The sequence below is a fragment of the Elaeis guineensis genome, chromosome 12, assembly GCF_000442705.2.
Source record: "Elaeis guineensis isolate ETL-2024a chromosome 12, EG11, whole genome shotgun sequence".
NCBI classification, from domain to species: Eukaryota; Viridiplantae; Streptophyta; class Magnoliopsida; order Arecales; family Arecaceae; genus Elaeis; species Elaeis guineensis.
In genome coordinates this window covers 26,456,671-26,473,595 of record NC_026004.2, presented here as the reverse complement: position 1 = coordinate 26,473,595, position 16,925 = coordinate 26,456,671, and the positions used below count along the sequence as shown (strand labels likewise).

The 16,925-nt window shown below is 39.1% G+C and overlaps 3 protein-coding genes across 3 annotated transcripts; 2 read left to right on the top strand and 1 right to left on the bottom strand.

The window, feature by feature from the left end:
• Nucleotides 1–2,819: 2,819 nt before the first annotated feature.
• LOC140852839 (3-isopropylmalate dehydratase small subunit 1-like) lies at nt 2,820–9,430 on the top strand. The gene is made up of 4 exons (XM_073246397.1): nt 2,820–2,856; nt 5,245–5,973; nt 7,671–8,923; nt 9,049–9,430. The coding sequence occupies exons 1-2, from the start codon at nt 2,820–2,822 to the stop codon at nt 5,964–5,966; spliced, it is 759 nt and encodes a 252-aa protein (XP_073102498.1). The 3' UTR covers nt 5,967–5,973; nt 7,671–8,923; nt 9,049–9,430.
• LOC140852838 (uncharacterized) lies at nt 7,808–10,219 on the top strand. Its single transcript, XM_073246396.1, has 4 exons — nt 7,808–7,840; nt 7,921–8,013; nt 9,530–9,613; nt 9,694–10,219. The coding sequence occupies exons 1-4, from the start codon at nt 7,808–7,810 to the stop codon at nt 10,129–10,131; spliced, it is 648 nt and encodes a 215-aa protein (XP_073102497.1). The 3' UTR covers nt 10,132–10,219.
• Nucleotides 10,220–12,640: 2,421 nt separating this feature from the next.
• On the bottom strand, nt 12,641–13,689 carry LOC140852876 (uncharacterized). Its single transcript, XM_073246676.1, has one exon. The coding sequence runs from the start codon at nt 13,589–13,591 to the stop codon at nt 12,938–12,940; it is 654 nt and encodes a 217-aa protein (XP_073102777.1). The 5' UTR covers nt 13,592–13,689; the 3' UTR covers nt 12,641–12,937.
• Between the last annotated feature and the right edge of the window lie 3,236 nt (nt 13,690–16,925).

Genomic DNA, 16,925 nt, shown 5'->3' with positions numbered 1-16,925 from the left:
GCATGATTTATGAAATTATGTTTTGAAAGAAAAGTACTTTTGAAATATTTTGGTATGTCGATTTATGCACATGTTCAGTGAAATATTTATGATATAAAGTATTTTGATATAGATCGGATTTATGCTCTCAGCCTAACTATGTTTCAGTGGGCCCTGCCAATAGGGATTATACGTTGGTACTCAGTGGACCCTGCCAGTGGGGTTGTGCGCTGGTATTTGTGGACCCTGCCAGTGAAAGTTGTGCGCTGGTATTTCTGGACCCTGCCAGTGGGGGTTGTGCGCTGGTATTCTGTGGACCCCGCCAATGGGGGTTAAACGTTGGTCATAGTCAAGGCTGTTGAGTTACGAGTGTTTTGAATTGAATCAGATTTATGATTATATTATATGTGAATATTTAAAATTATTAGATTTGCATTAAATCAGCATGAAATATACTCTTATGTTTATTTGCAGCATTATTCTTGAAAATTAGATAATATCTGAAATATCTGGTAGAGATACTTGTTACTTACTGGGCTGTCTAGCTCATTACCTTTCTTTCTATTTTTCAGATTCAGATAATTAATTTCGAGCGTGGGAAGAAATATTGGGACATAGCTTTTAGAGGCAAGATTTAGCATTGTCAACTTCAATTGAACTTAGATCTATTGTTTTATTTTTTTAGTAAAATTTTATTGGATGTAAGACAATTGATTTAATTACTTGAATTACAGTTGAATAATAATTATTTGAATTTATTCTGCTGTGATGCATTGATATCGTGATGAGATGCCTTGCATGCTTATGGAGAGAGTTCTTCATATATATGCGGCGGTTGCCATGACCCTCGATTCACAATCTCGGGTCGGGGGCGTGACAATTAATATGGTATCAGAGCATAAGTGGATAAATTATGACACATAGAATTTGACATAGTATGAGTGTAGGTGGGTAAACATTAGGAATATTGGGACATTAGAATATGAGCATCATAATAAACCCATCCTAACAAATAGATAAATGAATCTAATAAGGTTTTACTACTATAAGGTTACCATGCCTCCCCGTAGAATGACAAGAACTACTCAAGGAATTGCAAGAGAGACATCACAACCACGGGATGGTAGCACTCCCCATCTGACCAGTGGCACCCCTCAGGAGGAGGGAGTCGTAGATCCTAATAGAAGTGCTTCGAGAGCACATCAAGAACCAGATATGGCTCAGTTAATGCAGACCCTAATCAGGATGGTACAAGCGCAACAATAAATACAGCAGCAAATATTTGAACAATAGTAGATACAACGAGATACACAACAACATCAGCATCCACCACCACAACATGGAGAGCAACCAGTACAACGGAACAACATTTCAGAATTTAAAAAGCTTGCTCCTCCAGCTTTCAAGGGGACTACCGAACCTTTGGAGGCTGATAACTGGATAATGGAGATGGAGAAGGCTTTCGCTGTCCAAGAGTGTCTTGATGAAGAAAAGATTCGATATGCAGCTTATTTACTACAAGGAGAAGCATACAACTGGTGTCAGCGACTACAGCGCAAGCATGAACAAGACGGCGAAATACTTACCTGGAAAAAATTTCGGATTGCATTCTATGATCAGTATTTTTCTCGGAGTATAAGGATCCAGAAATAGCAAGAGTTTATTTATTTGAAGCAAAAGGGTATGAGTGTGACAGAATATGAAGCAAAATTTACAGAGTTAGCAAAATTTGCTCCGAGATTAGTGGATGGTGAGCAAGAACGTGTTCACAAGTTTGAGATGGGACTGAGAACTGAGATTCGAAAACAAGTGGTTCCATATGAATTGACAACTTATGCAGATGTGGTAAACAAAGTACTGATAATTGAAAGAGAAGTCAATGAAGAACGCATGGAAAGAGAAAGAAAGCAAAGAAAGAGAGCACAATCAAATGATACACAAGGGCAGAATAATAAAAACATCAAAAGATCAGCTAAGGGAGCAGTAGACAATAAGACTCAACAGATTGATGGTGAGCCGTGCTCCAGATGTGGCAAAAATCATGCAGACAAGGATTGCTATTGGAATACCGGTGCTTGTTTCAAATGTGGTCAGAAAGATCATAAAATTGCTAGCTGTCCGCTAAATACTGAAAATCAAGCTGGCAAAAGAACTCATGAAGGACAACATAAGGATGGCGGACAGATTTCTAAAACCCAGGGAAGAGTTTATGCGCTTACTCAACAGAATCCACAGGCTTCCAATACAATGGTGACAGGTATGTTAAATTTCGAGGACGAAATTTTTTTTTAGGGGGTAGAATGTGATAATCCGGCCCAATTGGGCCCAAAACCAGCTCACAAAGCCCACAAAGCCCATTAAAAAAAAAAAAAAAGGGAGGAAGACTCCTGATCGGAGTCTTCCTCTTCCCCGATTCCGATCAAGAATCGGAGTCCTAGGGCCATTGAAAGACCCTAGGACAAGCTCTATAAGAATCTCCCTCCCCTCCTCTAAGTGTAGAACCATCAACCACCGACGATCGTCGGAGTTTTTCTCCGATTTTCCCGATTGAAGCCGCGGCCTCCTATTCTTGTGCTCGCCGAAAAATAGAGGCCGAAGACGCCGCCGGAGCTCAGGTAAGGCTCCAACCTTTCTTCCTCTTCTTCTTCCGTTTCTCCTCTGGCCCCAAACATCATTGTCGATCACCGACTTTGCTGGAAATCGAGAAGAAAATGATGCTCTGTTTTTCCCCTGTTCGGCCGAGTCATCTTTCACCCTTTTCCGACCATCGACGCCGTCGTTTGCGGCATTTCACCCTTAGGTTTGGACCCCCACCCCTCTATCTGTCTTTTTCGAAAGACATGGCCGCCGGTGATAGGCCAATGACCGGAGAAATCCGTGGAAAGGAGGCGGTCCCCTGTTTTTTCATTTTTTTTCTAAATCTCCCGCCGGCCGAGCCTCACCGCCGGCGTTCTATTGCTCCCTGCTATCGGCCGCCGCTGCCGGACCATCGACCGTGCCACTGCAGCCATCGGACCCTGGGCGACGCCCCTCTGATCCCCTCCCGTTCGGTCAAAGAAGAGGAACAGAGTTCCTTCTTCCGTGAAAGAAGAAGAAAAAGAAAAAAAGAAGAAAAAGAAAAAAAAAACAAAAAGAAGGAAAAAAAAAGGAAAAAGAGAAAAAGAAAAGGAAAGAAAAAGAAGAAAAAGAAAAGAAGAAAAAAAAATAATATATATATATATATATATGTATGAACAAATAAATAAATAAATAAATAAATAAATAAAGAAATTGATGAGAGAGAGAGTTTCTCTCTCTTCTCTCTCTTCTTTCAGTCTGAACCCTGACTTTCTCTCTCTGGAATTGGACTTTCTCTCTCTACTTTCTCTCTCTAGGATTTTCTCTCTCTAGCTTGTTTTTCTCTCTCTTGATGGATTTCTCTCTCTAAAGTTATCCTTCTAAGATTTGCGTAGGGGAAGGCTTCATTTGATGTTTCTGATCGAGTTTAGAGACGAGCCTGATTTTAAGCGAGATTTTAATTTTGGGATTTGTTAGATTTAATTTTGAATTAAATTAATGTAAAAATATAATTTTGGATAATAGGCGCGGAAGAATCTCTTAGAAGTTAGTCGATCTGTTCATTCAGTGCTCCGTGAAAAGTAAGTAATGAATCATCTTCTCGAGATATTCTATATTTATTCTGTAAAAAAAATAATTATTCTCTGAAAATTATGCATGATTTATGAAATTATGTTTTGAAAGAAAAGTGCTTTTGAAATATTTTAGTATGTCGATTTATGCACATGTTCAGTGAAATATTTATGATATAAAGTGTTTTGATATAGATCGGATTTATGCTCTCAGCCTAACTATGTTTCAGTGGGCCCTGCCAATGGGGATTATACGTTGGTACTCAGTGGACCCTGCCAGTGGGGGTTATGCGTTGGTATTTGTGGACCCTGCCAGTGGAAGTTGTGCGCTGGTATTTCTGGACCCTGCCAGTGGGGGTTGTGCGCTGGTATTCTGTGGACCCCGCCAATGGGGGTTAAACGTTGGTCATAGTCAAGGCTGTTGAGTTACGAGTGTTTTGAATCGAATAGGATTTATGATTATATTATATGTGAATATTTAAAATTATTAGATTTGCATTAAATCAGCATGAAATATACTCTTATGTTTATTTGCAGCATTATTCTTGAAAATTAGATAATATCTGAAATATCTAGTAGAGATACTTGTTACTTACTGGGCTGTCTAGCTCATTACCTTTCTTTCTATTTTTCAGATTCAGATAATTAATTTTGAGCGTGGGAAGAAATATTGGGACATAGCTTTTAGAGACGAGATTTAGCATTCACTACAAGAAATTTGATTTTTTGCGACGAAATTTTAGCGACGAAATATTTTTCGTCGCAAAAAAGTAGGCTTTTGCAACGAAATTTAAATTTCGTCTCCAAAAATTAGGTATTTGCGACGAAAAAAATTGCGTTGCAAAAAGTTATATCTTTTGCAACGAAATTTTTTTTTTGTTGCTAGAAGTTCATTTTTAACGACTAAATTTTTTTTCGTTGCAAAAAATAGTTTTTTTGGCGACGAAATATTTTTTTTCGTAGTTAAAAAAATTTTTTTTGCGACAAAAAAAGATTTTATCGCCAAAAAATTATATTTTTTACGACGAAATTGATTTTTCGTTGCTAAAAAAAAAGACTTTTGCGACCAATTTTATTTATATTTAGCGACGAAATTATTGCGTCGCTAAATTTTATTTTATTAAAAAATTTTTGAATATTTTGCGATGAAAATTTAAATTTCGTTGCTAGAATTGATTTTTAGCGACGAAAGGTTTTTCATCGCAAAAAAATTTTTTTTTTGGCGACGGAAAAATTTTTCGTTGCTAAATTTTTTTTTGCGACGAAAATAGTTACGTCGCCAAAAATTTAATTTTTAGCGACGAAATATTTGTTTCGTTGCGAGAAACTTGATTTCCCGATCATTTGTGACGAAATTAAATTTTTGTTATCAAAAATTAATCATTTGCGATGAAAATATTTTTGTTGCAAAAAAAAAATTTTTTCGCGACAGAATATTTATTTTTAGCAACGAATTTATTTCGTCGCTAAATATTTTTTAATTAAAAATAAAACCGAAGGTACTCTGCCCTAATTGAAAAAACCCGCTTGATCTCCCTCCCGGCCCGATCTCCGCCGCGGTCATCCAAATCTTCTCCCTCCCCGATCTCCGGCGACAGTCGTCGTTCCCCGGTCGCCGGTCGTCCTTCCCGGTAAGTCCTCTCCCTCCCCGCCACCATCCTCTCCCTCTCCTCCACCTTCAATCTCCGATTCCCAAGCCGCCCCTCCTTCCCGAAATGCCCCTCCTTTTCCCGATCTCCCCCCGAGCCCCTCCTCTCCACCGCTCCCCGCGCTGCCGTCACCCCCTCGTCCCCCTCGCCAACGACCTTCCACGGCCCCTGCTACGTCATCGGTGACAACATCGACACCGACCAGATTATCCCAGCGGAGCACCTAACCCTCGTCCCCTCCAAGCCGGACGAGTACCAAAAGCTCGGCTCTCTCGCCCTCTGTGGCCTCCCCTCCTCCGCCTACCCAGTCCCCTTCGTTCTCTCCGGCGCCGCTTCCACCCCCTTCCCGATCGTCATCGCCGGCGCCAACTTCGGCTGCGGCTCCTCCCGCGAGCACGCCCCCGTCGCTCTCGGGGCCGCCGGTGTCCGGGCCATCGTCGCGGAGTACTATGCCCGGATTTTTTTCCGGAACTCCGTCTCCACCGGCGAGATGTTCCCTTTGGAGTCCGAGGAGACGGTTATATGGAAGGAATGCACAACAGGGGATATCGTGACCGTAGATCTCGACGAGCGCTGGCTGACCAACCACACCACGGGGAAGGAGTACCGGTTGAAGCCGATCGGAGATGCGGGGCCGGTGATTGAGGCTGGGGGAATCTTCGCCTATGCGAGGAAGACCGGGATGATCGCTTCAGCATCGACGGCTTAGGGTAAAGGTGGGATCTTTCTTTCTTTCCATGCTTCTTTCTGCGTGGAAATTTAGGAGAAGTACTGAAATGGAATGGGTATTAATTTTGGCATAAATAAATCATCTTGTGGAACAAATGGGATATCTCGTTTTATAATTGATGATTAGCATTGGACATTGGGTAACGAATTTGTCTTGATTTTACGTTTTTCCTGATGATGATTGTGGAATGATTGGATGATTGTCTCATTTTATTATGCTCCGGTCATTGGCTTAGTTAATCCTAACGCCCTATTCATGTTCTATTGCCATTAGTTACCAGGGAGGTGGATGATAGGATACATGTATGGAAAGTTTAAGGGAGGCATGGTTGGTTTGATAGCTTGCTCTATTCAATGAAAATAAGAAAATATCCATGCTATTGGAAAAGGAGTGTTGAGCATTCCAACTTAAAGAACATAGCTTTTTTGCAGTTCATAATCTATAATGATGAACTTGACTTACCACCTAGGCTATTGTGACTCTTCTGATTTTCTACATTGACATTCGGCTAAACAGGTCAAAATAGTTTTTAGCTTCTAAATAGGTTAAAACAGATGTTGGTTTGTTACATGGATGGGGATACATAGCTTTAGCTTGCATTTGGATGCACTAAAAGTCATCGTTTGCTGGTTTCTTCTGGGTTCTCTTATTCCTTGTAATTTAGAAACCCACTAAAACAGTCAGCCCGTTTGATTCCAATGGTATTGATTTTGCGACACCTTTTGAATTGATGAGCTTTAACGGATTTCCACCCCATCCTTTTTAAGGTGGTAGTAGATGTTAGATTTTGCTCATGATGAATATTTTGGCGGAACTTAGTTGCATTTTAGCACCATGATACTGAAGCATGAGGGTTTTTTGGAATTCACATTCAGATTATTTTAGGATCTGGTTGGCTGTAACAAAAGTTTTAAAAACTTATTGGCTGATAGAAGTCTAGATTTTCATTTGTTTCGACCAAGAACTGACGGCTGGAAAGCTTGTATCTCTAGAAAACTTTTCTTTTCTATGGTAAAATTCTATTTTCCCTTTTGCATCGGCTTCCTAGCAACCAAGCAAACCCTTGGTATTTAAGGCTCTCCTGGTTTATGCATGAATAGTTGTTGAAAGATGTCTTGGATGAGTAGGTTAGGTTTAAGTCCTCAAGACCTCAATACTTCATTCTCATGTGCATGACCGAGTGGCACTTGGCACTGATGATTGCAAAATAGTGCCTCATCTTCAGGATTTGTCATTCCTTTTTGCTGGTCCTTACCATGGATTGAAAAACCACCAGAATTGGATGATACTATACTGTTCTGATGCGAAACCATAGGTTCTGGGATACTAAAATCGTCATACTGGTACGTGCAGCTATACTGGTCCAAACCATGGTACTTACCATACCAGCTGTAGTGGCCAATACTGGCAGTTTTTCATTCTTTTTAATATTTTCAGTTTTGATACACAGTAAGTACTGGTATTGTACCAATACAATACCTGTGCCAATGGAAAAATCATATGGGGCTTCGTACCAGTATTAAAACTGAACTTGTTCTGATCATGGTGTATGACTGTATATTATCAACCATATATGTTTCAAGATCAGTGTAGGCATCTGAAAATGATGCTTACCTAATTTTCCTTTCTTTTGCAAAGCACAACTTGGTTCATGTGTCCACCTGTCTGCATTTATTCTCGCAGGACACTTCTCCTAGATCTCCTGTCATCTGCTGACATATATGAGAGAGGGAGAGAGAAGCCTTTTAGCATCACAAATGCACAAAAAGCACAATAGTTACTTCTGAATGTGAAATGAGATTTGGATGGTACCTGTAAGAATGGATACCATCCAACATGAAAGTCAGCCTTGGGTAATATTCCAGAATTTGTATATGTAGAATATGTGGCTTTATAGCTTAAGTAATAATTCATGGTTCTTCTTCTTATGCAGATTTTAGTTGTTGTCCATAATTTTGAGTTGGAGGAAGAAGACCAAAGGAGTGGTACTGGTGAACTAAAATTCGATATGGGATTTTTGGGAAAAGTTTAAAAGATGTTATAGCATAAACAAGATATGTATGTCTAGAAAGATTAAAATGTGAAACACATTCACAGAAGAATGACATATTATGCTTTTTAGGATATGCAATAGAAGAATGAAAAAGTGTTTTGACTTAATAAAAGAACTACTGATTATTCTGCAGATAGATAAATCAGATACAAGATTCATTATGATTTGATTCCATGCTGGATTTGTTTAGGAGATCACTTGATAAGACAGTATAAATGACCAATCTTAAGTTACAAAATACCTGAGAGGGGAAATAAAGGGCCGTGTTGATGGTTCCACCCAAGGAGCATCCAGGTCATCGACGAGTTGGAATGAGGTTTGTCCTATTAGTGGAGGAACTTTGCTATAGTATTTGAAATGCCAAACTGAAATAATGTGATATCTGTTTCATTATAGATTTCAAGAAGAATTCGGAAAGCCAACTCTGTCTACATGTTATATTTCTTGCAATCTATTTCTCTTTAGAATTCTGTAACTTGATTTGAGCCTTCTAGACCAGTTGTTTGGTTCTGAGGTTTTATGATGAGAAACAAACGTGAGCTATGCCTTGCGGAGGGAAACATTGAAAAGAGAACATTGCAAGCAGTAGTTTCACCCAAAACAGGGAACCTATGAAAGCAAGGGAAGCAAACTTTGATCGTATGAGGAAGACGACTTTAATGTGATATGTGGTCCTAGTAGGGATCTTGTTTTGGAAAAATATGTGCATATACACAATGAAAAACCGAAGGTACATATATTTCGAGATCATCCGGTTGGCACAGAGGCTAGTATCGTCGCAAATGAGATCAGTTTGTATATGTGGAATCATTTTCCGTGGGCTGCTGAAAGTTTCAAGCATGTAGCTCCTCGATACCGTGATGCTCTAGTCTCTCACATCAGGGTAAGAATTAAATTTGGATGTCTTGCATATCATTACATGATCCATATTATTTTTGATTATATAAATAATTTTTTTATTATATGAATAATTTCATGTATTTGCCTTTTGGTATGATTACTGTGTAGGATAATATTGACTTCGAGGATTGCACTAACGAAGAAGTGACGGCATGTATTCTCAAAATGGCTGCAAATAGATACAGAGATCGGCGATGTAGGCTTCATAAATACTGCAATGAGCTGCAGGCGAAGGGGATTGATCCTGTGACCCAGCCATACAGAAATTGGGCTGGGTCTAGTGACGATTGGCGGTGGTTATGTGAGCATTTTGGAAGTGAGGCATTTCAGGTATGTCTAGTGTTCCAAATTTTTTTAATTATGTTATGTCCTTTATTGGTTATAATTGTATATATTTTGTAGCGATGATCGGAGGCGAATAAGGTGAATAGGAGCAAGATTGATTCTATTCACACGCAAGGAAGTCCCTCTTTTGCACAGGGAATGAAGAGGATGGTACGTAACTACATTTGCAATCATACTTTGTAACTTTTTATTAAATATTTACATTATTTTGATATCTTTTTTTTCTTTTTTTTTGTTTGAACAGAGACTATCCGGAGTCGACGCCTATGCTAAATTCTATCAAAACAAGAGTGGCGAGTTCGTGACCGAGGAGGCGAGGCAGCGTCATGTAAGTATCATTACTCTACATTTTGAATACTTTTAAAGAGTTTGAAAAAAATTTATGATTTTATTTGGTTTATTGTGAAGGAAAAAATGTTAGAATTGAGAGAGCAGGCGACGAGGGAGGTGGGATCTGATGGTGATACTGGATCGCAGCAGGTTTGTTTGATGACAGATGATACGATTTTGGATACCGTCCTCGGGCGGCAGCTAGGATCTGGTCATAGCATGTGGTCCAAAAAATCACGCAGTTCGTCATCCGGCCGGTCTGATGATGCATCGGTGCCAGAGGCAGTTAGGACATCCATGAGCATGATGCAAGATCAGATTAGTTACTGGATGAATCGTAGTCAGATGCTCGAGAGGATCGTAGCTGCGGTGGCGGGATGGCTCGGTATTGATGCTTCTGAGTTAGCACCTCTACAGTCACATGATGCCGCCTCTGCACCACCATCGCGACACGTATCGGGTCAGGGATCGACGTCTGGAGGAGGGAACGAGGCCAATGAGTCAGATCATACTTAGTTTGTACTTATTTTAAATTTAAAATGGTGTATGGACTTATATTTTTGTATATGACAAAGATGGTTATGAAACTTTTTGTTATTTGAAATTGGTCTTTTGACTTAGAATATTTTTATTGTGTTAACATACTGTTTATTTAAAATATGTTTGATCAGATAATTTGTATTTGAGCAGATTTTTTTGAAAAATTAATAAAAATTTTATTTTTTATCCAAAATTTATTTTAGCGACGAAATATTAATTTCGTCGCAAAAAAATTTATGAACCCAAAAAAGTAAAATATTTATTATTCATTGCGACGAAATTTTTTATTTCGTTGCTATTTTTGCGACGAAAATCTTAGTTTCGTCGCTAAAAATTATAACTTTTGCGACGAAATTTTTATTTCATCGCAATTATGCCGACGAATATTTTTATTTCGTCGTCCTTATAGCGACGAAATTATTATTTCGTCGCCATTATAGCGACGAAATTTTTTTTTCGTCGCAATTTTTGCGACGAAATTATTTCGTTGCTATTTTTGCGACGAAAAAAAAGTTTCGTCGCTAAAAATTTAAACTTTTTGCGACGAAATTTTTATTTCGTTGTAATTATAGCGACGAAATTATTATTTCGTCGCCATTATAGCGACGAAATTTTTTATTTCGTCGCCCTTTTAGCGACGAAAAATTTATTTCGTTGCTATTATAGCGACGAAATTTTTTTTCGTCGCAATTATAGCGACGAACATTTTTTTCGTCGTAATTTTTGCGACGAAATTTTTGCGACAAATTATTTTGCGACGAAATCCGTCGCTAAGTTTTGCGACGAAATTCATTTTCGTCGCAAAAAATAAGAAAAAATTTTTTTTAAACAAAATATTTAGCGACGAAATTTTTTTTCGTTGCAATTTTAGCGACGAAAATTTAAGCTCTTGCGACAAAATATTTTCGTCGCTAATACAGTACATAACTTCATCGTCTGGGTTTACTATTTTTTGCGACGAAATAAAATATTTTCGTCGCTAAGGTCTTTTGCTACGAGGCTTTCTCTACAAATTTTTAGCGACGATATATTTCGTCGCAAATACTTTTAGCGATGAAAATAAGATTTTTAGCGATGAAAAAATTTCGTCGCAAAAAAATAAATTTCTTGTAGTGATTGTCAACTTCAATTGAACTTAGATCTATTGTTTTATTTTTAGTAAAATTTTATTGGATGTAAGACAATTGATTTAATTACTTGAATTACAGTTGAATAATAATTATTTGAATTTATTCTGCTGTGATGCATTGATATCGTGATGAGATGCCTTGCATGCTTATGGAGAGAGTTCTTCATAAGTATGCGGTGGTTGCCATGACCTTCGATTCACAATCTCGGGTCGGGGGCGTGACACTACTTCACATAGTTTTTTTGCTTCAAAAAAACGCTTTACCTAGCTTTCCAAATTTAGTCAAGCCATCTCAACTCCCCTTGTCTCTTTGCATAAAGAAACATATTCTAATAACCATGTGTAGCACAGCCAACAATATTTTATTTGAACTTGTAGACGACTTCACCATATGATAGCATCAATTTTCTTTTTGAAAATATCATAGTAACAATGACTTGGCCATGTATGTTTTCTAAATTTTTTCCATTGTACTAATTCTACATGTAATGTTCTTTTTGAATTCTAATATATTGAAGTTGAAAGTTAATGGTGCTTGACATATAATGATCAATTCTGCCATCTAATGGGTTTAATGGTAGTGCTTGACTTATAATGATCTATTATATTATATAATGGGAACTTGCAGAGAACGAAGTGCAAATCGGATGATGGGGCTTCTACATCGATATGTTGAGATCTTAGATTTAATTTACTGTATTTAAACTACTTACATATCAAAAATTATATGATTTAGAGATACTTAGCATATACATTAAATGGTCAAAAAATTGGATAGCTAAAAAAAATATGAAATAATACATGTTTTTCTAACTAATTGATGTATTGTTTAGGAGTCTCCAAACCACATAATTTTTTGTGTTACGTAGTTTAGAAATAGTAGATTGTATCTAATAACTTAGATCATTAGTATGAAACTTCCATTATTCGATAGAGATCCACTCGCATAGCCAAATCTATCTTTCTCTGCATCTATCTCACAATCATATATCCTTGCTCACGACTTTGCAAAATATTCATCCATAATCTCCGCCCTCTTCTCTCTTTCCACAACTTGGTCATGTTAATCCAATTCTAGATGTTGGTTGACCTGAGTAGTTTACTTTTAATATTTTAATAAAATGATTTATAGCACTAATTAATTCTCAAAACTTCATCTGATACACAAAATTAAATTCGTTTCTATAAGTGCTTTATGGTGGATGATCCACGTACACCCGAAGAAGTCATGTGTATATGAGGCAAACAAAGGAAAAAAAAAAAAGCACCTGGGGAATGTTTGTGGTTCTCAAATAGTGCCAGGCCTATCCCCAGCTCTTTTTGCAGCAAATGCTTTGACTTGTAAGACATGATACAAACACCAAAGGCATTTGCCATCGAATTCTTTGATAGGCAAGCAATCGTATGGTCATGATTGATCAAGATCTAATTATCTATAGATATAGATATAGATATATACACCCTCATGCAAGCTTGTCACCCTATACAAAAAGACGAGCACCAAACTTTTGACCCTTTCTACGTCGAGGTTACGGATCCAACCCGACCGTCCTCGAAAGCGGCGCCGAAACTTCCGGTCAAACAAAATTTCCATCAAAAGTCGAGGCACGCGCCAACATGCCACGTTTCGGCTTTACAGCTCGCCACGTAGAACTAAATCCCCCCTCCCTTCCGGCCCCACTCCGCGACGCGGAACGCCGCCGAAGGAGCCGCCACCGGGATCCCGACCGCCACCCGCCCCCACCCGTTCTGCGGCGGAGCCTTCGCCCGTGGCGGTGGCGCCGGTGGAGCCGGGAGGTTCACGAGGGGGCCGAGGAGGCGGACAGCAACGTGGACGACGCCGTGGCCGCGGCCGCCGTGGCTGCAGGAGCGGAGGGCGTAGCTGAGGCGCCGCTGCATGGCCGGAGGCCAGAGTCCATCAAGGACGTCGGAGGGGCGGATCCGGCAAAATCCCAAACGGGTGGGTCCCCCGACGAGGCATTTCGACAGCACGGTGACGTGGACCGCGGCGTTGTCCTCCTCCTCCTCCTCGTCCTCTAGCCGGCCGCCGCCGGTGCCGGCAACGCGGAGGAAGGAGGCGCCTACGGGGACGCGGATGGTGTCGTGCCACGTGGGGTTCCTGTCGCCTACTTCGTCGACGCGGGTGCGGTACAGAGGCTGGTGGTGGTGGGCGGAGCTGGTGGTGGAGAGAGTGACGAAGGGGCGGAGGCGGCGGGGTAAGAGGAAGGAGGAAGGGTTCTTGAGGGAGTCGGCGGAGAGAACGGTGACCTCGAGGGTGAGCTCATCGTGGCCCTTCTTGAAGGACATGATGATGCAGATGGATGGCGGCGATGAGAACCAAAGAATGGAAGAGATAAGGAGAGGGAGGAGGGGGAGGTCAGGAAGGAGGTGGTGATGGAGATTATAAATATATATATATATATATTATACTGTATGGGGAGGGAGCGTTTTGGAGGGGGGAGGCTGACAATTTCTTCTACGTGGAAAGGACGGAGAAAGGTGGGGGATAGCGCGTAAAGGATTTTTCTCTTCTTCTTTTATTTATTTATTTATTTTTTTGGTATTGCGCGTGGAGCTTCACTTTGTCTTTTTCCAATTCCTCTTGGAAGATGCATAGAAGTTATAGAATACTTATAGTGGTGTGGAGAATGAGCCCATGATTCAGTGTGGGTCCTTTGATTGTTGTCAGTTGGTGTTCTAAGGTCTTTTTAAAATTTTTTTTTCTTGTTTGTTTTTTCTTTTAGTATATGGTTTTGGCTTTATGTTAATTGAGCAATAGTAGGATTTAAGGAAGGGGAACGATTAGTCCGAGACACCAGGGAGACCGGCAAAAAAGGGAAGTCATGTGGGGGTCCTCTATTTTTTCGTTTTGGAATGAGGGGACCAGATATATCCTTGAACCCAAGTAATGGGAATGTGTTGCAACTTAGCTAAGTTAGATGTAGGCTTTGTATATCCCGTTTTAAACTACTTGAATGGATTATCTTGGATAAGACAGGTTTCATTATATGCCATTTTATTGGATGAAAGAAAGAATTTGTGCTTGTCTTCGATAAGATAAATTTCATTTCTTACATTTGAATAAGATAAAAAGTTATTATGATCTTTCCATGTTGTGGTCACTTCCATGCCTTATTATCAATTCATCTACCACGAAAATGGGAGACATTAGGGGTCTACATTTAACAACTTAATTATTGTCATTCATAACAAATCAACCTATTTTCTTGTTTTCTTTTTCATCTTATCTCTACTGTTTTAGAAGAATATTAGAGTTCGCAATACTATTTCTCTCACTGAAATTAAATGTTGTGCATAGATAGGCAGCATACCTCCAAGGCATGTTTTCTCACCAAATTTTCTATTACTAATAATGTTTCTATGGCCTCCTTTTTCTTTTTCCTCATTGCTAATGTTCACTGTGGTTTTTCTTATCAGCCATGAATTTGCTTATAGACTTTCAATAAAAGAAATCTATGTTTCTCTACTATTATTGTTGGGTGACCGGGCCAATAAATTGCTTAAAAACGAGATATTCCAAGTTGATTCTTAGATGGTTCATACTCAAAAATTTGAAACTGGGTAGATATTAGAGGTGGGTCTCCTTTTCTTTCCTTTACAAAGAATATTCAATAGTTATATAATATTTTTAAAATCAATACTTTTCTGCAACATGTTCATATATAACAACCTTATATTATTGACTTGATTATTTTAATCTTTTCACGATGGCATTTGTTTGTTTCTATGATATATTGTGCAATTTTCAGTCATTGGGAATTGATTTTTATAACCACTATGCACAAAAAAAATGGTTCTAATTTTCTCATATTTACCACTCTATGCCTGATCAAAAGATGTTCATGACTGCTTTTGAGAAACTAACATGTTGAAATGCTGTAAAGAGCATCGATGACATATGAAATGCCAAAATTATGTAACCCATGTTTATATATTTGAGAAAGTAAAGCATTATTGAACAGTCCATTGAGTTCGCTTCAAATTTGGCTTGTATCTAAAACCAACTATTGCTGTAAGGCTACGGAGGTGAGGTCGGTGTTGAACCAAATTGAAGATTTAAAGATTGTGTCAATGTGGATCCCGAACAAAATCTGTAAAAAAAATTCTAAAATCGTGGGGTGCCCTCTGATTTAAGACCTTTTGATGCATAAGTCAGTCGGAAACTTGAGAACGGATGGTGGAAATAGAGAAGTAGAAAGTAAGAAATGAGAATTTAAGAGTAAAAGAAAGTGGAGAAAACTCTAGTTCTTTAGAGAAAAAATTAGTAAAGTTATATCTCTATGGATTTTGACTTCCCTCTCGGAGAGCACCCTGTCTCTCTTTATATAGAGAGAGCTCACTTAAATCTTAAGAAAAGTTTATTAGGCCGTTTAAGATCTGATAGACCATTAAAGATATGTTAGGCTGTTAAGCCATTAGAGATCTATTAGGTCGTTAGGTTATTGTAACTGAATGGCCAACTATGTAAGGATCGTGGGATGGATGCCTATGTGGCAAATGAGCTAGAATACAACTGGAAGATAATTATGGCTGAGCTGGATGACAGCTGTCAGATAATCGTCTGTAGATACAGTGATACATCGGTAACAGACCGATATAGCATAGCTGACATCAGTAACTATCTAGACTAGGCGTTATACCTCTGGTGTCAAGTCGGCCAACAATCGAAGTAAGATGATGGAGATCGAAAATAAACCGAGGTGAGCATTAAGCTTGTAAGCAGTTCTGGATTAAATCGATTAGCAAATAATACTGAAGAGGCAAGTCAGTCTTGGGCTAATGTAACCTGAGAGAATATTTATCTTAAGTAACAATCTGATGCCATGTGTCTAGACGATGATGAGATCGAATAATATACACAAATATATGCCCTCCACTTTTCAGACCGAAATGAAATGCTTTACATCGGTGTGGAAAGTATAACTTATATGGATTGGAACATTCTTTTCCCCGTGAGGCACCTTTTAAAGGACAAAATCATGAGGCCTATGTGACAGTGTCAGAGGTCAAAGTGGACAATATCTCACGCATGCGAGCACGGAGGCATAAACTAACCATCTGAGCTATCCGACCCCTTGACCCATGACCGCAATATTGGCACCGTCTATGGGAGCACCTCTTAATCACACATACTCTCTCTTGACTGGGGGGGCTGTGTTGTGGTGGAGAGAGGACCTCTTTAATCCGATATTAGTTATGAGTCAAGAGGGAGTATGGTTTATATGGATTGGAACCTTCTCTTCCCTATGAGGCATCTTTTAAAAGGCAAAACCATAAGGCCCCATGCAATAGCATCAGAGGTCAAAATGGATAATATCTCACGCATGCGGATGTGGAGGCATAAGCCAACCATCCGAGCTATCCGATCTCTTGACCTATGACCGCAACACCAACTATATAATTTCTTCGATTCTAAATTTATAGTCCAAACTCAGTTTCTTTCCAATAATCTAGCTAGGTTATTAGATGAGCAGGCAGCACTTACAACCCTACATATTCATTATTATTTATATTTAATATATATGGTATCATATTTTGAGGTATTTGCCTTTATTTTCAGATCTGGGGACATTCTAAAATTTTAGACAAGGCATAATTCATTAGTTTTGACATTAAATTT